This window comes from Emys orbicularis, chromosome 1 (genome assembly GCF_028017835.1).
Source record: "Emys orbicularis isolate rEmyOrb1 chromosome 1, rEmyOrb1.hap1, whole genome shotgun sequence".
Lineage (NCBI taxonomy): Eukaryota > Metazoa > Chordata > Testudines > Emydidae > Emys > Emys orbicularis.
The window spans coordinates 270,210,577-270,237,051 of NC_088683.1; the positions used below are offsets into that span (position 1 = coordinate 270,210,577).

At 41.8% G+C, this 26,475-nt stretch overlaps 1 protein-coding gene across 1 annotated transcript in view; it reads right to left on the minus strand.

The window, feature by feature from the left end:
* MBNL2 (muscleblind like splicing regulator 2) overlaps positions 1-26,475 on the minus strand; it is a 139,558-nt gene that overhangs the window by 79,302 nt on the left and 33,781 nt on the right. Inside the window, exon 2 of the mRNA XM_065410067.1 lies at positions 12,075-12,883. Coding sequence (XP_065266139.1) covers positions 12,075-12,248 — 174 coding nt within the window. The 5' untranslated portion in view covers positions 12,249-12,883. The remainder of the gene's footprint in view (positions 1-12,074; positions 12,884-26,475) is intronic.

Here is a 26,475-nt window from a genome sequence, read left to right on the forward strand (position 1 = left end):
AATGTGTAGATAACACAAAACAAAAGGGGGGTTGCCAATACTTTGGAAGATAGAGCTAAAATTCAAAGGGATCTTGATAAGTTGGAGACCTGGGCTATAGACAACAAAATGAAATTCAACAAAGACGAATGTAAGGTGCTATGCTTAGGGAAGAAAAAACAAATGCACAAATACAGAATGGGGAAGAATTGGCTTGGCAGGAGCACTGCTCAGAAGGATCTGGAAGTTGTAGGGGATCACAACATTAACGTGAGTCAATAATGCGATGCTGTTGCAAACAAAGCAAATGCAATTTTAGGTTGCATTAACAGAGGCATAGCATGCAGGTCACAAGAGGTGATAGTATTGCTTTACTCGGCGCTGGTTAGGCCTGAGCTGGAATACTGTGTCCAATTTTGGTCACCAATGTATAGAAAGGATGTAGAGAAACTGGAAAGGATCCAGAGGCAAGTGACAAAGATGATCAAAGGGATGGAATGCAAGCCGTATGAGCTAAGGCTGAAGGAACTGGGTATGTTTAGTTTGGAAAGGAGGAGATGAAGGGGGGATATGACAGTGGTCTTCAAATACTTGAAATGGTGCCATAAAAAGACAGAAAGTTTGCTCTTTCTTGCTACAGAGGGCAAGATAAGAGGCAATGCGGTCAAACTACTGCATAGTAGATTTAGATAAATCTCAGGAAAAACTTCCTAACTATAAGAACAATAGGTCAATGGAACAAACTCCCTAAGGATGTCGTGGAAGCTCCTTCACTGGAGGTTTTCAAAAAGAGGTTGGACAGCTGTCTGTCTTGGATGGTTTAGACACAACAAATACTGCGTCTTGGCAGGGCGTTAGACTAGATGACCGTTGTGGTCTCTTCTAACCCTGTGATTCTATGATTCTATGAAATCAATGGCAAAACTCCAATTGACTTTAATGGGACCAGGATTTCACTTGAGATCTTCAAGGGTGTCAGCTGGGAGAACTTTTCTTACCTCAGGTGTAATGGAGTACACTCCTCGCTGCGGGCATACCCTTGTGGCTGGGTCTCGGGATCAGCTCTCATCTGATTTAGTGCCCCCTTCTGTCACTCGTTCACCCCAAGCCCCTCTTGCTTTCCAGAAGTTGGGGTGCTCTCTCTTCATGGCTTGGTCTTCCAGTCAGTATACTTTTCCCTCACTGGACTGGCTGACCAGGCATCATTGCCAGCAGTTCTTCAACCCAAGGCTATGCCACTCCCTCAGTGGCTGGTAGGGGAACCTGGGCCCACCCACTACTCCTAGTTCCAGTTCAGGGACCCTCAAATCAGCAGCCAAGGTCTGCACCATCCCAAACCTTCTGCCATTTCCACAAACCTTTTCCTACCAAGCTTCTACTCCGCCAACTTCTAGGGAAACCCTTCTTTCAGGGCCAGGTCCCAAGGGCTTTTATCCTCCCCTTACACTTCCTCCTTTCCCTCTCTGAGTCCAAAGAGTGACTGAAGACCACAGCCCTGCAGGCCCTTTCTGCTGCAAACTTCCTGACTTTATACCAGCCCCGCCTGCTTCTGTCTAGTTGGGCTCCAGTCTCAATCAATGCTTTCCTATCAAGCCACCAACCCCACTGGGCTCCACTACAGGGCCCAATGGTGGGCAGCTAAGTCTTACACTCTGGGGTGCTTGTGCAGTTGCCTCCCTGTACCACTTCCTACCAGTCCCCAAGATAAAGAACTAAACACAAAGATAAAGTCTCTGACCTTCAGAGACTCACAGGTCCCTTCTCCATAGTCTTGGTCAGGTCACTATTGGCAGGTTTCAGGCAGCAGGAGTTCCATCCCAGGAGTTCAGAGTGCAGATCAGCTTATCGCCACTGTCTGTCTTCCACTGAGCTAGCTGCTCCCCTTTTTAAGCTCCTCTCCCAACCCATGCAGACTTTGCAGGTGCAGTGGGGCAGGGCTGCTGGGCCCAGAACAACTCTTTAACCTTCCTCCTCCCAGAGTGGGGTTTGTACACCCCATCACACACAGAGAGAAGTGTCAGATCAGATTAAACACAATGTGCATCTATTTTAAAGTGCCGTTCTGCTCTGAAAAGTAATTGTAAAAATATCAAGGAGTTCCATGTTTATTGTGTCTCAATAATTTCCCTATGAATTGTACTCGGTTTTCAAGACTATTTGTCTGCCAGTCTTTCAAACTCAATGTGGTCTCTGACAGAGAAACTGTATTTTCCTTCATGCTCCTTACAAGTAATTAAGTTTCCACATGCTAAATTAGTTCAACTGTACCTGTGCAATTCCTCTTGCCAACCATGTGTTCACAGCTTTCACGGATTGGAACTAAGTAAGCAGTTCTTTTGATGATGCACAAGAAGGAATATGCACCCTTTACTCACTGGCTTGTCTTCACTGCAGAGCTAACGCGAATCTCATCCACACACAAAATCCCCTAATTCGAGCATGCTGGTGCTTTTAACTTAAGTTGGCGGGCTCATCAGAAGGAATCCTCTATAGCTTGAGTGAACATAATTCCTCAGCTAACACAACCACTCTGTACTACTAATACAACCACTCTGTGCCAGTTGAGTCTTATTTTGCAGCATGGCTGTTCTCACTCAAACTAGGCTAATTTGAGAGGAGTTAATTCAAGTGTAGATATAACTCAAGTTAATCCTTCAATTAAGACATAGCAGGTATGTCTACACAGCAACTAGACACCCACAGTTGGCCTCTGCCAGCTGACTTGGGCTCGCACTGCGGGGCTGTTTCATTGCTGTGTAGACTTCCAGGCTCGGGCTGTAGCAGAGGCTCTGGGACCCTCCCACTTTGCAGGGTCCTAGAGCCCAGGCTCCAGTCCGTGCCCAGAAGTCTACACAGCAATGAAACAGCCCCGCAGCCCAAGCCCCACAACCTGCAGTCAGCAGGCATGAATCAGACATAGGTGTTTAGTTGCTGTGTAGATATACCCACTCTTAGTTCTGTAGAAGCATCACAGCTAACAGCAGTAAAGACAGTAAAATCTTTTTTTGTCATTGAAGAGAGAAGATCAGACTTTGAATATACAAAGGGTAATATGAGACAATTTACATAGTCAGTTTTTAGAATTAAGCCACATTACAGAATTAAACTGTACATCAGAAGAACAATAAATAGAATGGAAGTTTAAACTATAACTGCTTGACAGAACCTGTAGGAAGATTTTGCTACAAATTCTATAAAGTTTAGTTATGTGGAAAGAATCCCGCCTCTCCTGTCTCCCCTCCCCCCATGTTAACATGTAGCTTGTATAATGGATAAGCTTGTTTTTAATGTTAGAGTCATTACTGAATTGTGACAGGTCATCCCTTATTACATGTAACTCAATCCCAAAGACAAAGGCTAACTTCTGTTTGACCTTAGGTATTACTATATCAAAAAAGAATTTTCTTGAGTTATGGTACATAACTCTTTGTAGGAGAATCTTCTGATTAAAGGACAGGCCAGGAGATTTGAAGGCTTTGTTAGGCTTTATCCTACATCTTTGGCAGGACCCTGAGAAAATTATATAGGGCTAAACTTTCAAAGGTGGCCTCTAATGTGGGGTGCCTGATTTTAGACACTTGACGAGAATTTTCAAATCCTCCTAAGTGGTAGCCTAAGTCTGATTTTATCAGCCCAGATGTATACACATTTATAGCTGTAGATTTAATAAGTAAATAAAACAGGCACATCTCTCATTTGAAAAGCCAGTTTGATGAGCAGGCAAAGGCTGACTGCCTAGGGGTTTTTCAGTGTGCACAGTACAAGGATTTTCCATAGTGCTTCTGTGTGGTATCCATTCACCTGTCCTCTAAGAGTCTGTTAGTGACACATTCCTTTTTGCCTTTCTGCAACAGAAGCAGGAGCCTTAACAAAGCTGCTGGGCAGCGCTTATTATTAAGATGGTTATTAATTTATATAGTACATTCTATGGGGCAGTGAGCATCCTAATATGGATTTGTATAGAGGGCAGCAAGGCCCAGATTCTGACAGGGGACTCAGTGCTACTATAACAAATAATAATAATTTGCAACTAAAATACTGCAAAGCTAGGGATGGATTTGGAGATAAGTTTCATTGGGCTGGAATTTGTCCCCCCCCCCCAAAAAAAAGTTCCCCTCACCATGGACACACTTATTTGTCTCCCAGATGAGCTATATACTAGGCCTCTCTGCCCCATCACGCTTATCATAGAGTATAGTTTTGCTGTTCTGCACTACCATGCATGCTTTCTGCCTTGCGGGTTCCCTGGAAAGAGTGTACAGGAAGCAGTATTGGCAACCCCAAGCATTTAAACTAAATGAGTCAGGCCGTCCAAATATCATGAGATTATTTTTAATCCAAAGAGATTTTAAGGAAGAAGACATTCTGGGACTTTTTATTTTCCTTCTGTTTTTTAATCTTAATGGTTCACATTTTCAAGCTTTTCTCCAAAACAATGAGGGCCAGGAGCTATTTTTTTTTCTAATGAAAGCTGAGATTTTCACATAATCACATGAATTTAGGGGCGGAGGCTTTGCCACAAATCTCACAATATTTGATGTTGTTCTTAACTCATGCAAGTTGGCATCACTGGGAAGCGGTTCTTGGAAGATGATGGAGAAACATAGGAGCAACCAACCCTCACACAATTTCTTTCTCACTCCCTGCACTAAAGTTGCCAAGAACACCCATGCAAATCAACTGCCAGCCACAACTCCGCAGAACATTTTTCCTGACACTCATGTTCAGCTCTGCACTATTGTAGTAGGTACCCTGGGAAGTTTGCCCTGGATTTAAGCAAATGGTATGTCTAGAGACTATTTGCAATTTAGAGAGGGGTTGTTCCATATAACTGGCAGGGGTCCCCTACAATCCTCTTCAGTGCTCTAGAAAAAGGGGTATGAGAAATTAGTTAGTCTTACTCCCAATGATTGGAAGATCAGAGCTAGAATTAATGCAATTTTAAAATAAATGCCTGCAGTACACTCCTCTCTGTAGCATTTCTGTTCACCACATTTTTCCGATTGTCCTCTCTGTCGCCTCACCCCACAGTGCTTTAGCAATGTGCCAGATGAAAGCCTCCTAAGACAATGTTGCATGGGGACCACTTACCTTTTGAGAGTTTGCTAACATTTTTTAACTCTGCTTACTTTGCCTTGCTGTACCAAGGTTAGCTGTGGAACAATGCCCATTTTGGGAGCTGGACAAGGAAAGAGGGTGAGGGCTCTTCCCTTGTTTTCCATTTTTGCACGTGACCATGCATGAATCTATTCCGCGTGGCACTGGACACCACTGGTCAGCAGACATATGGAAAGCAAGAGTAAAATATAACTGTACCTCTCCTTGAGTTCCTGCTCTGTTCCTGGCACCTAACAGCCTTGGGTCTTCAGTGCTGCATCCCAGAGCCTTCAAGGCAATTAACAACTCCTTTCCCTCTTTCTGGAATGGGTTTCCACTACAGACTGCTTCCTTTAAAAACAAGGGCTATGTCATCCTTTAAAAACAAGAGCTATGTTTTTACACTGAGATCGCTAATTCACTAAATATCCTAGTGGAGACAAGGCACATGTAGATTTTACCTTGCTGTAGCTAGTCAAAGTCAATCCCATATCCCCCAACCTCTGGATGACCTCAACTGGGTGGGTAAAACCAACCTGTGCTTTGTCTCCATTAAGCTTTTACATCAATGTAAAATGTCTATCAGGGATGGTCTAGACAGTATTTGGTCCTGCCATGTGGGCAGGGGACTGGACTCGATGACCTCTCGAGGTCCCTTCCAGTCCTAGAATCTATGAATCAGGATTGCTACTTTTTTTTTTTTTGTGCATTGATGTCACAGCCTCAAAAGAGCAGCAGTTAAAGTAGAAGAGCTGCTGCTTGACAGCCCAGGCAGACACACACCCCCACTGGCCAAGAGAAAGAGGGAGAGAGTGCCTGTTGGAAAAATAAGGCGGGAGGGAAGAAATGAAGAGAGAGAGCCTGTAGGAACAGTGAGTGACCTGAGGAGGCAGGGAGTGTGGGGGAGGAGTGAGCAGCAGGCAATTGATCGGGTGTTCAAAAAGCTAGTGGTGAAATGAGTCAGAGAATCTGATTGATTTTTGCCTACACTGTTCCCACATATTTGTTGTAGCAAAGCTAAGGAAGCACTGGATGGTGCAGCAACAATTGCTAAGGAATGCTAAGCAGCTGGGCATGCAGGAGGCCCCCAATGCATGTAACCTGATGCAGAGCTGCCAAGTTCTGTGCTCCTTCTTATGACATTTTATGCAAATGGCATATCTGAAAATAATTTTCATATAACCATACACTGAAGCACATAGTAACAGTCCTCGTCCTCAGCAGTAGCAGGTGTAGGACATGGAGTTGCACAATCCTTGCTGACTGTGGCTGGGGCAGGCAGGTGTTTGAGGTTATCTGGGAATCTTGCTGGGTTGGGGAGCGTGAAAGGAAGCTGGGAATAACTGCTGAGGCTCCTGGAAGTACAGGGTTCCTACAGTGCTGGCACTTCTGAGGATTCCTAGGGGCAGGAGGTGCTGGATTTCAGGGATCTACTGGGAGGCAGAGGATGCTGAGGCTCCCGGGGACAGCCTGGTACAGTTGGCTGAGGCAAGAAGGAAGCATGGGGCTGGTAGTGGGTTCCTCCCCTTGCACTGCTGTCACCATGTACAGCCCGCTACCACCTTCCCCTTAGGGTTGCCAACTCTGACTGAAGCTATTCCGGGAGATTCTTTCCTTTCCCCACCTCCCCCCAGCGTGACGTAATGTCATTTTCTTAAAATATCCCCTTAAAATCTCCTCAATTGCTTTCAATAGTCACTGGGAGATGAATGCTGATTCCAGGAGACTCCAGGCCAATCCTGGAGGGTTTGCAACCCTACGTTCCTTCCAGCCACTGCCACTTCTTGGCTGCTCCTTCCTGGCCCTGATTTAGCTGAGGGAGCAGCAAGGGAGGACATGCCCGAGTGCTTGCTCAGCTGTCTCCACAGCAGACTCTAGCAGCAAGAAGGGGGAACTGCAGACAAATGCCTGCTGTCTCAGCCAGATGTGTGAGGGTGGACAACTGAGATGCAGGCAGGTCTGACAGGCCTGCCAATTGCATGACAGCCATGCGAAGTGTGAGACACTTGGCAGTTTGCTTATATGTACTCTGCTGATAGGGTGATTGCTGAACATCGGTGCCTGATTGGCTAAAGGTTTTCAAAAGCAACAGCTGATTCTGTGAATCTCAATTTTCAAGTGTCCGATTTGAGACATCTTCAAGGCAATTTTCAGAAAGTGCTGACCACCTATCCTCTGAAAAATAAAGGCCCCTTCAAAGTGTCTTTGGTTGTTCACTCAAAAATTGGGGCACCTAAATTCATCAGTAATGTATTTAAAGCTTGGCTATATCTGGCACATCGCCAGCTTGTCACATTACCACATGCAATGGATAATTAACATCTAAGTCAAATTAAGGTGCCCAAAGTTTTAAAATCTGACAGCTCTCTGGCACTTGAAGTGGGTGCCAGCAGGAGTCAGGGTGGCCTCATATGCTCTCAGCGGTGATGCTGCAGCAGCCAGCCAGGTAGAAACTGTTCACAAAAGAGACCGAGGCTTTTTCTACACACTGAAATTGCACAAGTTTAACTTAAACCAGTTTTTAAACATTTACTTAAACCAGTGCAAAACCCTGGTTAGACACACTCAGATCAGTTTAAAGGTAGCTTATTTTGATTTAGTTTACACCTGTTCCTAATCAGCTTAAGGTAAATCAAAGTAAACCAGGTTTACATTGGTTGAAGTGTGTCCACACACCAGTTTTAACTGAGTCCATTTTAAATCACACCTTTAGTTAAATCGGCACAATCCTGCATGTAGACAAGCCCAGATATTTGTTGGTGGCACTTACCATGGAAAAGGAAACTTTCTTCTGTGGGAACAGTCTATTCTGTGGAAGAGGCTGGAAAATAAAGAAATGGAGGACTCTGCACCAAAAAAATAAGAATAAGGCAGCTGACTAAGCAGAGGCTAAGAGAGTACCTCTGGGCAGCAATTGGGGGGGGAAGGGGGTCTTGGCTGACTCAGAATGAAAATGAGAATACAAGAGGCTACATTTGGCTTAGGGCAGGGATGTCCAACCTTCAGCCCAGCAGAGCATTTCATAAGGCCTGTGGCCTGCTTCAACACAATATACTAACAGCCGATTCATTAGCATTTTGTCATCATGTTTACATCATTTTAGTTTACACAAGTCTGCAAATAAACAGTACTATACAAAGAAACAACCTATCTAAATACATACGAAACAAGCTGAACTTAAAACATAAATCAGTAAAAGTGGAGGAATAGCTCAGTGGTTTGAGCATTGGCCTCCTAAACCCAGGGTTGTGAGTTCAATCCTTGAGGGGGCCATTCAGGGATCTGGAGCAAAAATCTGTCTGGGGATTAGCCCTGCTTTAAGCAGGGGGTTAGACTAGATGACCTGAGGTCCCTTCCAACCCTGATTTCTATGATTAACTAAAATATGTAGAATCTGTTTGGCCCACACAAGGTTGTGCTTAGGTTTATATGGCCCGCCTGTGTAGTATGGTTAGGCACCACTGCCTGCGGGAATCTTGACAGGTCAGAGTAGCCACACCATGAAAGACTGCCCAGAAAGCATTATTTAGCCAAGTCTTCTTCAGCACACATGCAGCTTAACTTTTACTTTTCCGCATTACCATCCACCTTCTCCCACTGGCCCAGCTAAACACCAAGCACCGCTGAAATCCACTTTATGCTTCCTGATGCTATCATACTCCCCAAAGCCCAGAAAAAAGGTTCAAGTCACTCCCACCTCCCTTCACCCCAATCAAGGACACAGTCAGACGGTTAAGTGGCAGTCTATTGGTATGTGCAAAGTTACTCTCTACAAAGTGCCAGTTTGATCTGGATAGTACTTTCTGCTCCTTGACACTAAAACATCCAGCCAAGGACAGACGGCTTCAGTGAGCCAGGACTTCCAATGGCACGTTCCATCCAGCCCTAGAGAAAAGGAACCTGAGTTGATAGAAGATGAGGGATGAAATATTATGTCCTCACACTATCTTGGCAGCCCTTCAAAGGAAGGCCAACTCCTGTAACCAATGGGTCTCAGCTGGGGGGTTGGAGGGAAAGGCTCTCTACCACCTTCCTTCATCCAACCACCACAGCATTTTGGACTGGCACTTGTTCCATCCAGAAAAAAACCCCAAACAATCATCTCTTTGCTCAGCACCCTTGCCAGGATCATGAGGCAGCTAGTTTTAGGGACTGGGACATGGCAGTCATTCCTAGTGGTCAGAGAAGGAGTCATGTACCAGAAAACAGAGCCAGAGGCTAGATGCCAAAGCTAAGGGTCAAGCCAGATAAGAACATAAAAAGGCCATACTGGGTCAGACCAAAGGTCCATCTAGCCCAGTATCCTGTCTTCAAACAGTTGCCAATGCCAGTGCCCCAAGGGGAATGAACAGAACAGGTAAGCATCAAGTGATCCATCCCCTGTCACCCATTCCCAGCTTCTGGCAAACAGAGGCTAGGGACCCCATCCCTGTCCATTCTGGCTAATAGCCACTGATGGACCTATCCTCCATGAACTTATCTGGTTCTGCTTTGATCCCTGTTATAGACTTGGCCTTCACAACATCCTCTGGCAAGAAGTTCCACAGGTTGACTGGGCATTGAGTGAAGAAATACTTCCTTTTGTTTGTTTTAAATCTGCTCTTTATTAATTTCATTTGGTGACCCCTACTTCTTGTGTTATGAGAAGGAGTAAATAACACTTCCTTATTTACTTTCTCCACACCAGTCATGATTTTATAGACCTCTATCATATCCTCCTTAGCTGTCTCTTTTCCAAGCTGAAAAGTCCCAGTCTTATTAATCACTCCTCATATGGCAGCTGTTCCATACCCCTAATCATTTTGTTGCCCTTTTCCAATTCCAATATATCTTTTTTGAGATGAGGCGACCACATCTGCACACAGTATTCAAGATATGGGTTTATATAGAGACAATATGATATTTTGTCTTATTATCTATCCCTTTCTTAATGATTCCCAACATTCTGTTTGCTTTTTTGACTGTCGATGAACATTGAATGGATGTTTTCAGAGAACTATCCACAGTGACTCCAAGATCTCTTTCTTGAGATTCGGAGCCAAAGGTCAAAATCAGAGTCAGAGGCTGAATGCCAGGGCTGAAGGTCAGAGTCGGAATCAGAATCAGAGACTCCAGCCAAGGGTCAGAGCCAGAGTCAATGTCGTAGGACAGGGATCAGGAACACAGCAGCAAAGCAGGACTCAGGCAAGAAGGCAGGGTCCAATGTAGCAGCCAGTCAGGGCCTCACCCAGTTGCCTCTTTCTGGCTTAAGTAGTACAGCCAGACCAACTGTTGGGTCCAAGCACTCTCCCAATCAAGACTCCTGTGGGTGGTGCCTCTGGTGGGGATAGGGTTCCATGAGCCACTCAGCCCAGCAAACTGCCAGAGAGTGGCTGGGATACGTGGGTTGCTTAGAGACCTGTGGGGCCTCACACCTATCTCTGCAGAATTGCCAGGGCAAATCCCTCCCCAGAAGGCTTGACCCAGACAAGGAAATGCTGTCTTTTTCTGCAGAGAGGTTTGAAATGAAATTAACCAACTTCAGCCAGGTGTCTTGCTCCTGCCTAAGAACAGCTGACCTCACCCAATAACTAGTAACCTCAAGCCAGTGGAAAACAGAGAATCAGAGTGGGGCGGTCCGTTCCTTGAGCACTGCAGTGAAGTCAAAGACTACGATAACTGACTTCAGATGGGGGAAAATCCAAAGCTGCCTTGCCCAACAGAGCCAATTACCTGTTCATACAAAACCTAGACAGGCCTCCTTCTCATGGTAAGCCCAGTGAGTTGATCTCTTGCTTTGGTGATAGCAGCAACAATTGTTTGTCCTCTACAAAATCAGTCCCCCTTTCCCTCAATCATTCTCACTCCCACTACAGCCAGATATGGGTCAGGGTATTGCACCAGCCCTGTCTTTGAGTGGTGTAAATGCACGCTGTAGCTAATGGATAAAATAGGCAAAATCTCAGCCAACTAAAAAAACAGAGAAAACAGTAAGTGGCCCCATTGCCTGCTCATCACTTGTTCTTTCCCACCACATTTCACTTATTTTTTCCTGCATTCAAACTCACATTTTTGATAAACTCTACACTTTTCCTTATTCTTTAAATAACTGTTGTCTTCAACACCAGAAAGCCTCAGATGTTTTCACAGGCCGCCACTCCAGCACCAACCTGTCATTAAAGAGAAACCTGGACCAGCTTCTGGCAGCTTACGAGTACCCTGAACATGCCTATCATTCAAGTTGTATTTCTCCCTCCTGTCAAACTGATTGTTTTTATATGCTAAAAATATGCATATATACTTAAACATAAAAAGCTTTTGTCTCAAAGTCCCGTAAGTTTATGCCTCGTTTGTTTAACAATGCTAAAGTAAGTTTTAAGATATGAGAAGTTAGGAAACATGATTGTCTACCAATGTTAACTCTTAAGAGTGTACTTGTAAGCTTCCACTCTATTCTTAACTTACTTCATAGTCTATACTGTAGAAACAGCAGTACATATGACTAGTAATGCTATGGACCCAGCTTAGACCTCCCAATACCTAGAGTAGGCATGATACGGTGAGTTAAAGTTGAAGTAAAGGCCATAACTCTGTTTTCTTTCTTCTGTGGATCTAAATTAAACCCTTTAATTTATTGTAATTTGCTTTATTATCAATGGCACAATGGCCTAAATTTTAAACCAGACATTTGTTTTCATTTGACATGGAACAATGATAATGCATGAAAGGTACTCGTGTGAACACAATGGTCATGTCAGATGTCAATAATCGGGCATTCCATAGTTTTACACAGTTTGGATGTGTAAACAACAGACATTTACAACTGACAGGAAAACACTGAAACACAAATTCTTTTAAAGCTTGAATAAACAAAACTTAAGACAAACAAAGTCTGGAACACATGCAGTACTCCTAGAACAAATTGTTTCGAATGTATGAACATTAAGATGAAATTATTATTTATATTTTTTATGTAAAGTATTAGTATTTTCATTAACACATGCAACTTTCTTCCTTACCTTTAGGGAATCAAAGCAGGCAATAACTCTTCCATTTTCAATCTGGCAACTTTTGGGGGGATGTGCAAATTTGCATTCCTCATCAGAGCGTGAACAAGTTCCTCTCTGAAATTGTCGGCACACTTCTAATGTCAGCCATTTTGTATCTCTTACAGGAGCAACATTCAAAGCCATGATGGAAAACTGATTTAGGTTTTGTGAATGACTATTAAGTGAATTATGCCAAGCCAATCTACAACAATTCCAAAAACTATAGTTGAGAGAAAGAAGCTCTGTGCTTTTTTTCTATCGGCAATGAAGTAATAAATTGCTTAATGGAGCCCAATACAAACAAAGCAGAATGAGCAAAGACAATTTATCAGCAAACAGTCACTCATCAATCAATATGTCCCACTTGTAGACTTTTGGCTGCAAAAAAATCATGCTCAGTAGCATCTCTGGCTGTAAAATATCTGAGTCTCTTGATTGGATCGCTGACACAACTGTTTTAAATAAAGTTACTTCAGTGCAATGGCACTCCTTGATATAATATTAATTCTTTGCAGGCTGCTTGCTGGTATTGATTACACAGGAAAAGCAATGCAGTCAGCTTATTCACGTCCTGGCAGTAATTCTTTCTTCAGCTTTTTTAATATGGAAGCCAGTTTCACATCAAGCAATTGGCAAACCAAGACAGTTGAGGTGTCTTCTGTGACATATAAGGTCAGGGCAATGTCTAGCTGGCAGAGATAATATTTTGAAAACACATTCAGGCGTCGCAGTCCTCTCTCGTAAAAGTGACTTCACAAAGGCACTTTTTAATAATTGACCTGAAAAAACAAATAAAATATCAGTTTATATTCAACCTTTTTAAAAATCAACATTTTGAAAAACAACCACCACATTTTTATCATGGACACTGAAAATGTGCAGTTAATGCAGTAAACTAGTGCAGACTTAAATTAAACAAAATATTAAAAATCAGCCTCTTTCATGAAGTTATTCATGACAAGGGAATAACCAACTGAAACAGGTATTGCAGCAATATTCTAGGCAACAATCCAAAAATTGGGAATGACTCAAACAGATGAATATAGAAGATACAATAATTAGGCATGCTGCTTCTGAAACAATTCAATCTAATGTGCTTAGATTCCAAAATAATGTATTAGAGCCACAGTTTCCAATTAATTTATCAGTTAGTCCTTTAGATTGCATTATTGAGTGTTGTAAACAGCTACTTATTATTTGTTCTGTTTATAAAAAATGAAGATGGTAGAATTTTGTATGAATTTCTTGTCTCTTGGGGGGAAAAATGGTTTTGTCTTTATAACAGGAAAACCCATTTCTAATAGAAAGAATGTTAATTGGATTTTTTAAAACTACAGACCATTTCTAAAAGGTTTCATGTAAGGTTGCAGTAAGCTTCTAATTGTTTAAATGTTCTCTAAGCATTTGCTTTTATTGTGAACCTAAACTGTTTCTTAATTAAAATGTATTCATGGTTTGTTTTTTTTATAAAGTATAATTGAAGGCCAAAGAGTTTGACACAAATATACATAACAATACATTACTACAAAAATAAGCTTTATCTGTAGACAAGATGACTGTAGACATGATTTCTGCTCTAACTCTGCTTTAAAAACGTACAAACTTGGTTGAATAATTAAGTGTTTTATGCAGATTCTACCAGAGCAAAGAAGTGATTACTTTTATTGAATAATGAAGCTATTTTGTATGCTAAGTAGAATCAAAGTCATTTCTATTAAAAGTACATTGAGAAAATAATAATCATATTCTATAGTACACAGTTCTATAAGAAGCTCCATCCATGCTTATAGAAAAACTGTATTATATGACAATATTTAATAGTGTATATTATAATGTAATTAAACACAGCATATGTACAAGGGGGTATAGTTAAGGTTACACATGCAAACTTAACTTTGGTATTTCCTGATTTTGAGTGCCTAACCAATATTGACCAACATTTTTTAAAATGTCTAAAGTTTGGCTTCCAAATCCATATTTAGGCAACTAAGTAAGTGTCCTGATTTTCAGAAGTACGGAGCATCCAAGCAGCTCCCACTGACACAGACTCAGGTGGGACTTAGAATGTGGAACTACTTGGTGAGGGGGTATTTAAAGGAGAAACTGTCCTTTGTAAGAAGGACAGGGGAAGAGTTGTTTGGGAAGCTGGGGGTTGTGGGGGGAGTGAAAGACAGAGGAAGAACAGAGGAAGATTCATAAACTAAAAGATTCCGAGGCCAGAGGACTTCATTGTGATCATCTGGTCTGACTTCCTATATAACACATGCCATAGACTTCCCCCAAATATTCCTAGAGCAGATCTTTTAGAAAAACATCCAATCTTGATTTAAAAATTGCCAGTGATGGAGAATGTACCATAACCCTTGGTAAAGTGTTCCAATGGTTAATTACCCTCACTGTCGAAAAAAATACACCTTATTTCCAGTCTAAATTTGTCTAGCTTCAAATTCCAGCCATTAGATCCTGTCATACCTTTCTCTGCTAGATTGAAGAGCCCATTATTAAATATCTGTTCCTCATGTAATCAAGTCATCCTTTAATTTTCTCTTTGTTAAACTAAATAGAACGAGCTGTTTGAGTCTATCACTGTAAGGCAGGTTTTCTAATCCTTTAACCATTGCTGTGGCTCTTCTCTGAACCCTCTGCAATATATCAGCATTCTTCTTGAACTGTGGCACCAGAACTGGACATACTATTCCAGCAGAAGTCGCACCAGCACCACATACAGAGGTAAAATAAACTCTCTACTCCTACTCAAGATTCACTTATTTACGCATCCTAGGATCATATTCACTCTTTTGGTCACAGCATCACACTGGGAGCTCATGTTCAGCTGATTAATCACCTCAACTGCCAAATCTCTTTCAGAGTCACTGCTTCTCAGAAGAGAGTTCCCCATTCTGTAAGTATGCCTACATTCTTTGTTCCCAGATGTATACATTTACACTTAGCCATATTAAAATGCTTATTGTTTGCTTGTGCTGTTTACCAAGCGATCCAGATCTCTCTGAATCAGTGATCTATATTCTTCATTATTTACCACTTCCCCAATTTTTGTGTCATCTTCAAACTTTATCAGTGATGATTTTATGTTTTCTTTCAGGTCACTGATAATTTTAAAAAGCATAGGGCCAAGAACCGATCCCCATGGAACCCCACTGGAAACACACCCATTTCATGATGATTCCTCATTTATAATTACATTTGAAGACCTATCAGTTAAGTCAGCTTTTAATCCATTTAATGTGTGCCACGTTAATATTACATCATTCTAGATTTTTAATCAAACTGTCATGTGGTACCAAGTCAAATGCCTTACAGAAGTCTAAGTATATTTCATCAGCATTATTAGCTTCATCAACCAAACTTGTAAACTTTAAAAAAGACATTAAGTTAGTTTGACAGGATGTATTTTCCATAAACCCAGGTTGATTGCATTACTTATATCACCCTTCTTTAATTCAGTCTCACTATTATCTTGCTCGGGATTTATGTCAGTCTGACGGGCCTATAATTGCACCAGTAATCCGGTTTACCCTTTTAAAATAGTGGCATAACATTAGCTTTCTTATCGTCTTCTGGAAATTTCCCAGTGCTCCAAAACTTATTAAAAATCAGCTTTAATGGTCCACCAAGCTTCTCAGCCAGCTCTTTTAAAAAACTCTTGGATACAAGTTATCAGGACCTGCTGATTTTAAAATGCCTAACTTTAGTAGCTGCTATTTTAACATTCTCCTGAGATGCTGATGGAATGGACAGAGTGTTATAATATATGACATGACTAGGTCATCTGTTTTCTTCCCCAAATACAAAACAAAAATATTTATTGAACACTTCTGCCACTTGTGCATTATTTTTGATAATGCTACCATTTCCACATATTAATGAACTAATACCATTGTTAAGATTCTTTATGTTCCTAATATACTTAATTCTGCTGGCCATAGAGTTCTCCTTGTGTGTCTATGCTTCCCTTATCAATTTTCTATAATTCATACATTCTGATTTATATTCATAACTCTAAACTTCCCATTTCTTCCATTTGTTAGACATTTAACATTTATTTATTTATTTTACAGCTGCCTTCACTTCCCCTCTAAATCAGGTCAGTTTTTTAATCAGTATGGCCTTCTTCCTTGATTGTGGCTTTTTGGGTATCTAATTAAGCAGGGATCGGCAACCTTTGGCATGCGGCTCGCCAGGGTAAGCCCCCTGGCGGGCTGGGCCGGTTTGTTTACCTGCCGCGTCCGCAGGTTCGGCCAATCGCGGCTCCCACTGGCCGCGGTTCGCCGCTCCAGGCCAATGGGGGCGGTGGGAAGCAGCGGCCAGCACATCCCTCGGCCCGTGCTGCTATTGTAGCACCATTTTGCTCAGTTGTAAATGACTACAAAGGTACAAGGTAGTTGGGAATCCCTACTGTTGACATTTGTATGGATCAGTTTAGGTGTGGTTATAATACTGAGGGCTGGGTGTGACAGAACTAACTAATGCTTTTTTATTTCTTAGTGCTCTAAGTATAACTGGAAAATTGTTTTAATTTTGAAACCACTGTTTCCTTTGATGACCTGTGCTGGGACTATAAGATCCTCCTGTGCTGGGGGCTATTAATTGTGCATATCAGTTTGAAGGATCAGGTCCTTAGTTCACAACCAGGCCAATAGAATGTACTCATGACCACCGCTACTGAAGCACAAGCACAGCATATCTATGAAGCCTCAGCTTTTTCGTTACCCAGGCTGTCACTTTGATACAGCAAAGCTGTTGGGCCAAAGGAGCTCATATTTTATATTTAGCTTGACAGTGTAAATAGCGAAGTGCTTAAAAAAGCCTGTACATTCCAGCTAAGAGCTCTACCAAGGCCTGTTAATCTACAAGTGTAAGGCCTGATCCTGTGATATGCTGAATACCTGCAACTCATTGAGTTTAGTAGCTCAGCTCTTCTCATAGTTAGAACTTTTGGGGGGTTACTAATTAAACATCTCTGCTTTTTTTATTTAAAAAGTTTATTTTATTTATTTAAAAGATAAAGGGAAAATCCTAAATTAAATACATTATCGAAAAGCAATAATATGATACCTACCTTGAGGAGGGAGGGAAGGTCTTGAGGTTTAAAACATAACACTGGGGAGTCAAAATATATGGGATCTAGTCCAACCTCTGCCACAGACTTCCTGTGTGATCTTGGGCAAAGAATTTATCTCCTCTGTGCCTCGGTTTTTCCATCTGCCTAATGGGGATAACATTCCAATGGGTGGCACGAGGCTAAATTATTTAGTGTCTACAAATTAACTTCCATGGGTTTATTTCATTACTCTGTGGCAACCTATGTTCATGGGCATATTTTGGTTGTATGGTTATATCTTCAATCCCACAAAACCCAAAGGCATGAGATGGACCCAAAATGAAGTAAACAACAATAAAAGTGGGATGAACCTTGAAATAACGTGGATTCCTTATCTTTATCATGTCTAAAGTTTTCTGCAACTTCACTGCCAAGATTTCATATTTTGAATGTCAATGAATGGGTATTATTGTTTATTTAACATTTATATTGTGTGTGTGTGTGTGTGTGTGTGTGTGTGTGTGTGTGTGTGTGTGTGTGTGTGTGTGTGTGTGTGTGTGTGTGTGTTACAAGTAGAGGATACAGTGATTGTAATAGAAATTGCAGGCAGTGAAGTAATTTTGCCCACAAAGTTGGGAAGAAACAAAGACCCTCCCCTACAAAACCACAGTGTCCCAGCCCCATGGAGTTCTCTATTGGTGATTATTGTACTACTTTGGTTAGCTTCCTTCCTGTGTCTGGCTACTCAAGGTCGCCTGTGGGCACTGCAGCTGGGGAATAGCCAGAGCACAGGACTGCCCCAGCCATGTACCCTCTCCCATCCTCAACACACTAATAGTAGTCCCTGAACTGGGAGCTCTTCTAGGGGTTTCAGAGGCCACACTTCACCTGTTGGGAGAACCCCTTCACAGAAGGTACACCATGAGGAAGAAACTTGTGGCTGCAGCACACCTGTGAATTCCGCAATCTGTCAGCTTTATCCCATTCCATATATCCTTTATTTCTTTCCCCACACTCACTTCTGCCTCTCCACTAAACCCCCTAGATTTTCCTACTTCTCCCTCAGTCTTTTACTCTGTCCTCCCTTCCTGCCAAAATTCTCTCTCTCAATTCTCCCCACATGCTACTTCTCTTCTACATTTCCTACAATAGCATTTTACACCTATTTTGCACAGATATAAATGACTACACAAGGTGCAAGGCAGGGGAGATACAGGCCCTAAATCTAATTCCAACTGGAATGAATGAATGGCTACAAAACACAGGCCCAGGCCCGTCAAAACCTTACCATTCCTGTCTGCACTAGCATGTTCTTTTCCACTAGAAAGAAATGCCCATTCTGAACAACTGCAGATTCATTTATTTAATATTTATATTACAGTGCCAAACAAAGGCCCAAATCAGTATTGAGATCTTAGTGTCCTAGGTGCTTTACAAACATATTACATACAAAAATATTTAAAAAACCATTAGGTTGCAAAGTAAAGTATTCAAATGTTAGGAAATGCCAGAATTAAGGTTGCTTTATAAAAATATGTCTACACTACAAATACTACAGCGGCACAGCTGCAGCTACACTATGTGTAGCATTGTCATATAGTGATGGAAAGGTTTTTTCCATCATTGTAGTAAATCCACTCCCTCAAGAGGTGGCAGCTGCATCTACAGTAGGGTTGCAGCCCCCTTGTGCATAACTTATGTATTATGATACAATTTTAATTACATGGTTACATTATTTTATCCACGGGTATCCTGCCACATTTGCTTATTTTTGAGTGCTTTTGACTTTGTAACTGTTAAGTTCTTTTAATGTAGTTTTTTTGTATGTAATTTCCTATGTTTTTAAAAAAGCAAACTGAAAAAACAAATTCTATCATATGGAACGGTACTGATCCCTGTCTGGGTCATTAGCAGGGTTGGAACCTATAGACCCACAGCACAGACTTCTGCAATTTGAATTAACAGACTAACTGGTAGCAATAGTTACTCTCTGAGGGCTGGTCTACACTGGGGGGGGGGAAAATCGATCTAAGATACCCAACTTCAGCTACGAGAATAGCATAGCTGAAGTCGACGTATCTTAGATTGACTTACCTCCCATCCTCATGGCGCGGGATCGATGGCTGCGGCTCCCCCGTCAACTCCGCTTCCGCCTCTCGCCCTGGTGGAGTTCCGGAGTCGACGGGGAGCACATTCGGGGATCGATTTATCACATCTAGACGAGATGCCATAAATCGATCCCCGATAGATCAATTGCTACCTGCCGATCCGGCGGGTAGTGAAGACGTACCCTGAGTGTACTAGTCATTAGAGGGGGATGAGATGCAAACTTTGGCAATGGGTTTCACTGCCATTTACTAGACTGGATGAAATTTAATGGCCTGTGATACACAGGAGGTCAGAATAAATGATCTAATCATCCTTCTGGCCTTATTTTAGACAGCAGAGGAACGCTGGATCTCAGGAATTGAGGATCTGGAGGTGAGTGTGCATTATTGTTAAAGACCCTTCTTCTCCGAGCATATCTCCCCATCCCCCAGCCAGCTCCTATACCTCTCCGCATCAGGGAAGATAACTTCCTACTCTTCCCGGTTGCCTGGGCAACATCAGGGGGAGCAGTGAGAGCAAAGGAGAGACTCTCCCCACTCACAGTTCCTGTGTTGGTGCCACAGCAACCCCTAGCATCAGGGAGCAGCGATTGCAGGGAAAGTCCTACTCAGAACTTGCAGCCCTGGGCAGCAGCATACTCAATGCAGACAGCATCTTTGGAGAACTTAGCTGTCAAACTATCAAACCTCAGCAAATTCTGAAAGGTGATTTTCAGAGGCGAATAACCTCGGCCAAAAGTACGGGGATTTTCATGGGGACAACAAAAGGCATGCATCTGACCCCAGGGTGTCCCCCTTGCCAAATTTCAAACTTGAAGATGCTAGAAACCATTTTTACTGGAACTTTTAATGGAAACTTTTAGACCAAATAGTTTAAAGTTTGTCAAAGCTATAAGCAACTGAAAACAGGATCTTGTAATAAAAAGTTTTAGGCAACCCTAACTATAGGCATCACTTAATAGCACTGCCTACAAATCTGAGAACACGACAGCACCCCTGCCTTGAAGAGCTTACAGCCAGAACAAACAAACAGATGAAAACTTAAGATCCGAGGTTGTTCTGAGCCTCAATATTTAGTGAGCTCTAGGGGCTTGCTTAGGGAAAGATACATTACTCTTAAATTTGACATTCCCTTCAATCTACAGTTAAGAGTAATTTGCTGAAGCAGTGACTCCTGCTAGAGATAACAGGATAAATATAGGCAGCATGCGAAGAAATACAATCTCTCTCAGAAGTCCCAGGATAACCCTAGAGACTCAGACATGGTGAGTCTCTAGCTAATGTTGCATTATGTAGCATTCCTACAGGTGCCTCCCCAGACTACTGAACACTAGTCTAAATATTGGGAAATGTGATGGTGCATGGTCCTTCCTGAATACTTTTTCAAAGCATTACTACTGGGATTTGGTCTTTAGGGAGGAATCTTGTTTCATTCAGCCTCTAATTCTGCACAACATGTTTCAAGTAAGAGATCCCAAGCTCAACTGTTTTAGGAAAATGAAGTGGAGGCTTTTTCCTTGAATCATTGGTGGTATATTATCAGTTATATATTAACACACACACAACCTCAGTTGTGAAACAGCTAGGGATGCTACATATAAATATACCTGACCCAAAAAAACAAAACATGGAAAGTTAAGCCCCTTAATGGTACATGCCCTCTACTCCTCCACTCACAAGCAACACTTTACCATAACCCCCGCACCGCACAAAGCAGGCACTGCAACTTTAACTCTGCACCCCTTTCACACTTCTGCACACACACTTTTACCAAATTGTTTTCTCCTCACCACTAGTAGTTGTGGCCATTTGATGTAGTAGTAGGTTCTTTCGAGAGAGGTAGATTGGTAAGGATTTGTGCAGAAAAAGGATTAAAGGGGATGATGAAAAGCTAGTACAGAAATAAAAGGTTTGATATTGTGATCTGTCCTAAGCCACTATTATGGCTAAAACCCATATAGCAGGAACACAGTAATATTTCAGAAAACACATAGGCTGAACACTTTTTCCAGCATGCTTCTATTAATAGAGCTATCCTGTTTGTAACGATTACTCGGTAGAACAACACTCTTACATCTATAACAGAAGTGCTAATGTAGTATAATAAAAGCACTAATAAAATAAGATAGAAGCTCTAGGTTGTGGGGGCTGTGTGCTGAGCCAAGCGGCCTGCTAGGCTAGGCTGAGAGTTTACTAATGAAGCTCTAGCCTGCTATCTTTTGATCCACAATCCCTTTAGGTTCCCTGGAGAAGGAGGAGGAGCTAACTCAGGGAGAATAGGGGTTTAAAAAGCCAGCTCCTAAGCAACGAGAGGAGCTAGCGAACAGCAGGGTGACCAGATGTCCCGATGTTATAGGGACAGTACTGATATTTGGGGTTTTGTCTTATACAGGCACCTATTACCCCCCACCCCCGTCCCGATTTTTCACACCTGCTATCTGGTCACCCTAGCGAACAGGGGATTTTTACAGTGGAGTTTAGAGAGGAAGTGCAACAGGCAGATATGCCTAATCAACATACTCCAAACTTAGGCTAATAGCCTCCCATCCCCACGCTCCCCCCAAAAACAAAAAAAAAACAGAGTAAAAATAATGCAGGCAGAAGTCCAGCAACAGAGCGGAGGCTATCCAGCTTATTTTATATAGTGCAAACAGTCCATTACCCTCAGAGAAACAGTACGAGCTCTTGGGACTGGAGTGGCTGAACTAGAAGAGCTAAGGGGGGGGGAGGTGGAGGGGGGGGGAGAGAGAGAGACAAGACTTTTAGGGAGACAATACAGCGGTTCCATCTCCAGTCTGATGACCTCTGTGCTACTGAGGAGGATGAAAGTCTCGGGGAAGGAGATGTCATGGTATGCTCTTGCACTGAGGTTACCCCTTCAGGGAACCCTGTTATTAGGAAGAGCCAGGTAATAATTTAATTACTATTAGTAAAATAGTTGGGTTTGCAATGACTGGGAGAACTGCCTGGTAAACTGCCTGCTGGGTGCAAAGAATGAGGATCTCACAAAACATCTAGATGGATTTGCATGCAATGCTGGGGAGGAGTCAGTGGTCATGGTACATGTAGGTACCCATGACATAGGAACAGGTAGGAGAGAGGTCCCAGAGGCCAAATTTAGACTACTAGGTAAGAGATTAACGTTCAGAACCTCCATGGTAGTATTCTCCAAAATGCTTCCAGTTTCATGTGCAGGATCAAGAAGATGGGCAGAACTGCATGGTCTCAATGTGTGGATGAGACAATGGTGTAGGAAGGAGAGTTTTAGGTTTATTAGGAACTACCTATTATATTATATTTGTTTACACGCCAGCAGTTTGGTTCTGTTTTGGTTTAGGTGGAACTCATCCTTCCTATATAGGCTCCTCCTTCCCTTTTCCCAGGGGTTGACCTTTTGGGGAAGGAGGAGCCTATTCAGGAAGGACGAGCTCCACCTAAACCAAAATAGAACCAAACTGCTGGCATGTAAAATTAAAAAGGTTATAGAGAATTTTTTAAACTAAGGGCTGGGGGAAAGATGACAGGTGTGGAGGAGCACATGGTTTGGGCAGAGACATCCCTTAGGGATGAATTTATTAATGAATAAACTCTATATGGTAGTAAAGAGGATAGGAAAGAAGTTGGAAAAGGACAGGTAGTGAGGAACAGTCAAATATAAAACATCTATTATATTTAAATGGGACTAAGGGCAAGCAACTAATTATTGACAAAATGTACAAGTGTTTATATACAAATGCCAGAAGTCTAAATACTAAGATGGGATAATTAGAGGCCTAGCTTTAAATGAGGCTATTGATATAATAGGCATCACAGACACTTTGTAGAATGAGGATAACCAATGGGAGGTGGTAATACAAGGGTACAAAATATATAGGAATGACAGAGTAGGTTGCATTGGTGGGGGAGTGCCACTATATGTGAAAGAAAGCATAAAGTCAAAGAAAGTAAAAATCTTCAATGAATCAAGTTGTACCATAGAATCTTTATGGCGAGAAACTCCACCTTTGAACAATTAGAGCATAGCTAGAGAAATATACTACTGACCAGGATAGTGACAGCAACTGTGAAATGCTCTGGGAGATTAGAGAGGCTACAAAGTCAGAAAACACAATAATAATGGGGGTTTTCAACTATTCTCATATTGACAGGGTATTTGTCGCCTCAGGGGGGGATGTAGAGATAAAATTTCTATACACATTAAATGATTGCTTCATGAAGCAGCTTGTTCTGTCATCCACAAGGGGAGAGGCAATTCCTGATTTAGCCCTAAGCAGAACATAGAAGCTGGTCCAAAAAGAGAATATAGTTGAACTGCTTGGTAATAGCAACCATAATGTAATTAAATGTAACATCCGGGGGGGAGGGGGAAATGAAAAAGAAACTAACTAGAATAGCATTTAACTTCAAAAAGGGAAACTACACAAAAATGAGGAAGCTAGTTAAATGGAAATTAAAAGGGACAGTTACAGGGGTGAAATGCCTGCAAACTGCATGGAGACGATTTAAAAACACAGGCTCAAACTAAACATATATTCCAATTGTAAACAAACAAACAGTAAGAGAACCAAAAAAAATGCCACTATATCTAAATCCATAGTTTGTCTAAACCTTGAATGCTCTGTGCAGTTCTGGTCGCCTCATCTCAAAAAAGATATACTAGAATTGGAAAAGGTACAGAGATGGGCAATTTAAAATTATTAGAAGCATGGAAGAGTTTCCATACGAGGAGAGATTAAAAAGACTGGGATTGTTCAGTTTAGAAAAAAGACAATTAAGGGACAATATGACAGACGTCTATAAAATCATGAATGGTATAGTGAAAGTGAATAGGGAAGTGTTCTTTACCCCTTCATATAACACAAGAAGCCGGGGTCATCCAATGAAATTAATAGGCAGCAGGTTTAAAACAAAGATATACTTCTTCACACAATGCACAGTTAACCTGTGGATCTTGTTCCCATGGGATGTTGTGAAGGGTTCAAAAAAGAATTAGATAAATTAATGGAGGATCAATCACTGGCTGTTAGCCAAGATGGTCACGGATGTAACCCCAAGCTCCAAGTGTCCCTAAACCTTCAACTGCCAGAAGCTGGGATTGGACGACATAGGATGGATCACTGCAAAAATCACTGTTCTGTCCATTCCCTCTGAAGCAACTGGCAGTGACCACTGCTAGAAGACAGGATACTAGGGCCAGATGGACCACTGATCTGATCTAGTATGGCCATTCTTATGTTATGTTCTTATGCTTGCTTGTGTACACAACAGGCAGAATATGACAGAGGGACTGTTTGCTGTATTTACCGCTGTAACTTGCCAGACAGATTCCCTAAATAAATCTGATATGCCTAGCTGGAATTCCCTAAGTAAATCTGAACTGGGAAACAAACAACTATTGGGTGTGACCTCTCACAAATAAGTAGAACCTATACAACAATGCTTGGTAAAGATTTAGTTTTTAAAGGAAACTGTAAAGGACACTTTTTCTTGGTGATCATTAGATTTTTGTTTGTAGCTGCATGGCTAATTTTCATTTCAAACCCTTCAGGATATCACTAGGGGTAAAGGAATACTATTGGGTAGCTTAGACCCAAAAGGTAGTTTTGTTTTGTTGTTTGGTTTGTCACTGAAAGTTAACAAAATCTAAACTGTTTTCCAGAATTTTATTTTTAAAACTTCATTATTCTTTATCATTTACATTGTGGCAACATTCGCAGGACTAACCAGAATGGGGCTCTCTAAACCAGTGCATAAAAAAAACCCCAACACCCAACAGCCTCCCTATGACATTAAGATTCATTTCTTTTCCTGCAGGGTTGAGTTTCATTTCTCAAACAGAAAACAATTCAACGTAAGCTCCACATACAAACCAGGTCCTCCCCTACTCTCTACAGAGCTCCCTTCCCAGGAACTCTGCTCAGGAGCTAAGGAGAAAGAATCTCCCTGTTCCTTTCCCTGAACTCAGGCTGTTCTTTCTATCCCAGCGGGCCTGGTTCAGAATCTCACCTTTATACCCTGTGATCCCAGGACCTATTCCCTTCACCAGGGCAGATGGCCTGAGCCTAGGTCCTAGGACTATGTGCAGCTGACCCTCAAGCCCCTTTAAAAGGTCAGCTCACCCTGTGATAGGCCCCATTGTGCAAGGCTCTTTGCTAACACATTAAGACAGTGTCCCTGTGGATTCTCTGTAACTTGAAGTCTTTAAATCATGATGTGAGGACTTCAGTAACTCGGCCAGAGGTCAGGGGTCTATTAAAGGAGTGGGTGGGTGAGGTTCTGGGGCCTGCAATGTGCAGGTCAGACTAGATGATCATAATGGTCCGTTCTGGCCTTAAAGTCTGTGAGTCTATGAACCTGGGGTATTGTCCTAACAAAGCCAAACAAATGAAATGTTGATTTTGTGTCTTCCTAAAGAACCAATCTCTAACATCTACAGGATGTATCCCACACTTTCTGGTATTTGTAAAAGAGAATGTATAGTAGGTTAATATAAACATTTTTGTATGACTGGACAATTAAAAACTGGATTAGGTAGCATAATAACGGACTGCTGTTTAAGTCATTATGCAGTTATAAAAATGACTTCAGGTGTGGAATAAGTACTAATGGGCAGATGAACTGTGAAAGAAAAGGAAAAGGTAAAAACACCTTATGCTTCTGTGATTGATCTTGCTAAAAACATATAAGACATAAAAAAAAAAAAAAACAAAGCCTCTCAAAGTCCCACCAGCTCTTTGATGGAAAAGAAGAATGGAATATGGCTCTACTGCCACTGCAACATTTTTAGAAAAACATCAAATTTAAATAATAGAAAACAGTCACATATTACTTTCTTCCACAAATTAAAACTAAAATCTATTTAGTCTTTCATCTAGTTTTTTTAGCATATAATCACCCTTGAGATTGTGCCTGAATAAATCTGAGTGAGCTGTTCAAAGAGAGAGAAAATGATAATCCACCTGTTTAGAGGGGCAGTACAGTGGTATGAGTAAGTGGCTGGGAGCCAATAATTCCCTAATTCTAATCCCAGTTCTTTTGCTAATTTGCCTTGTGCCTTAGTCAAATCACTTAACCTCTCTATCAGTTTCTTCATCTGCAAAATGGTAATTATTATTTACAGTACCTATCCTAGAAAGGCATTATAAATTAGTTTAATGTCTGTTATGCAACCTGAAGATGTTCACTATTATATAAATTACCA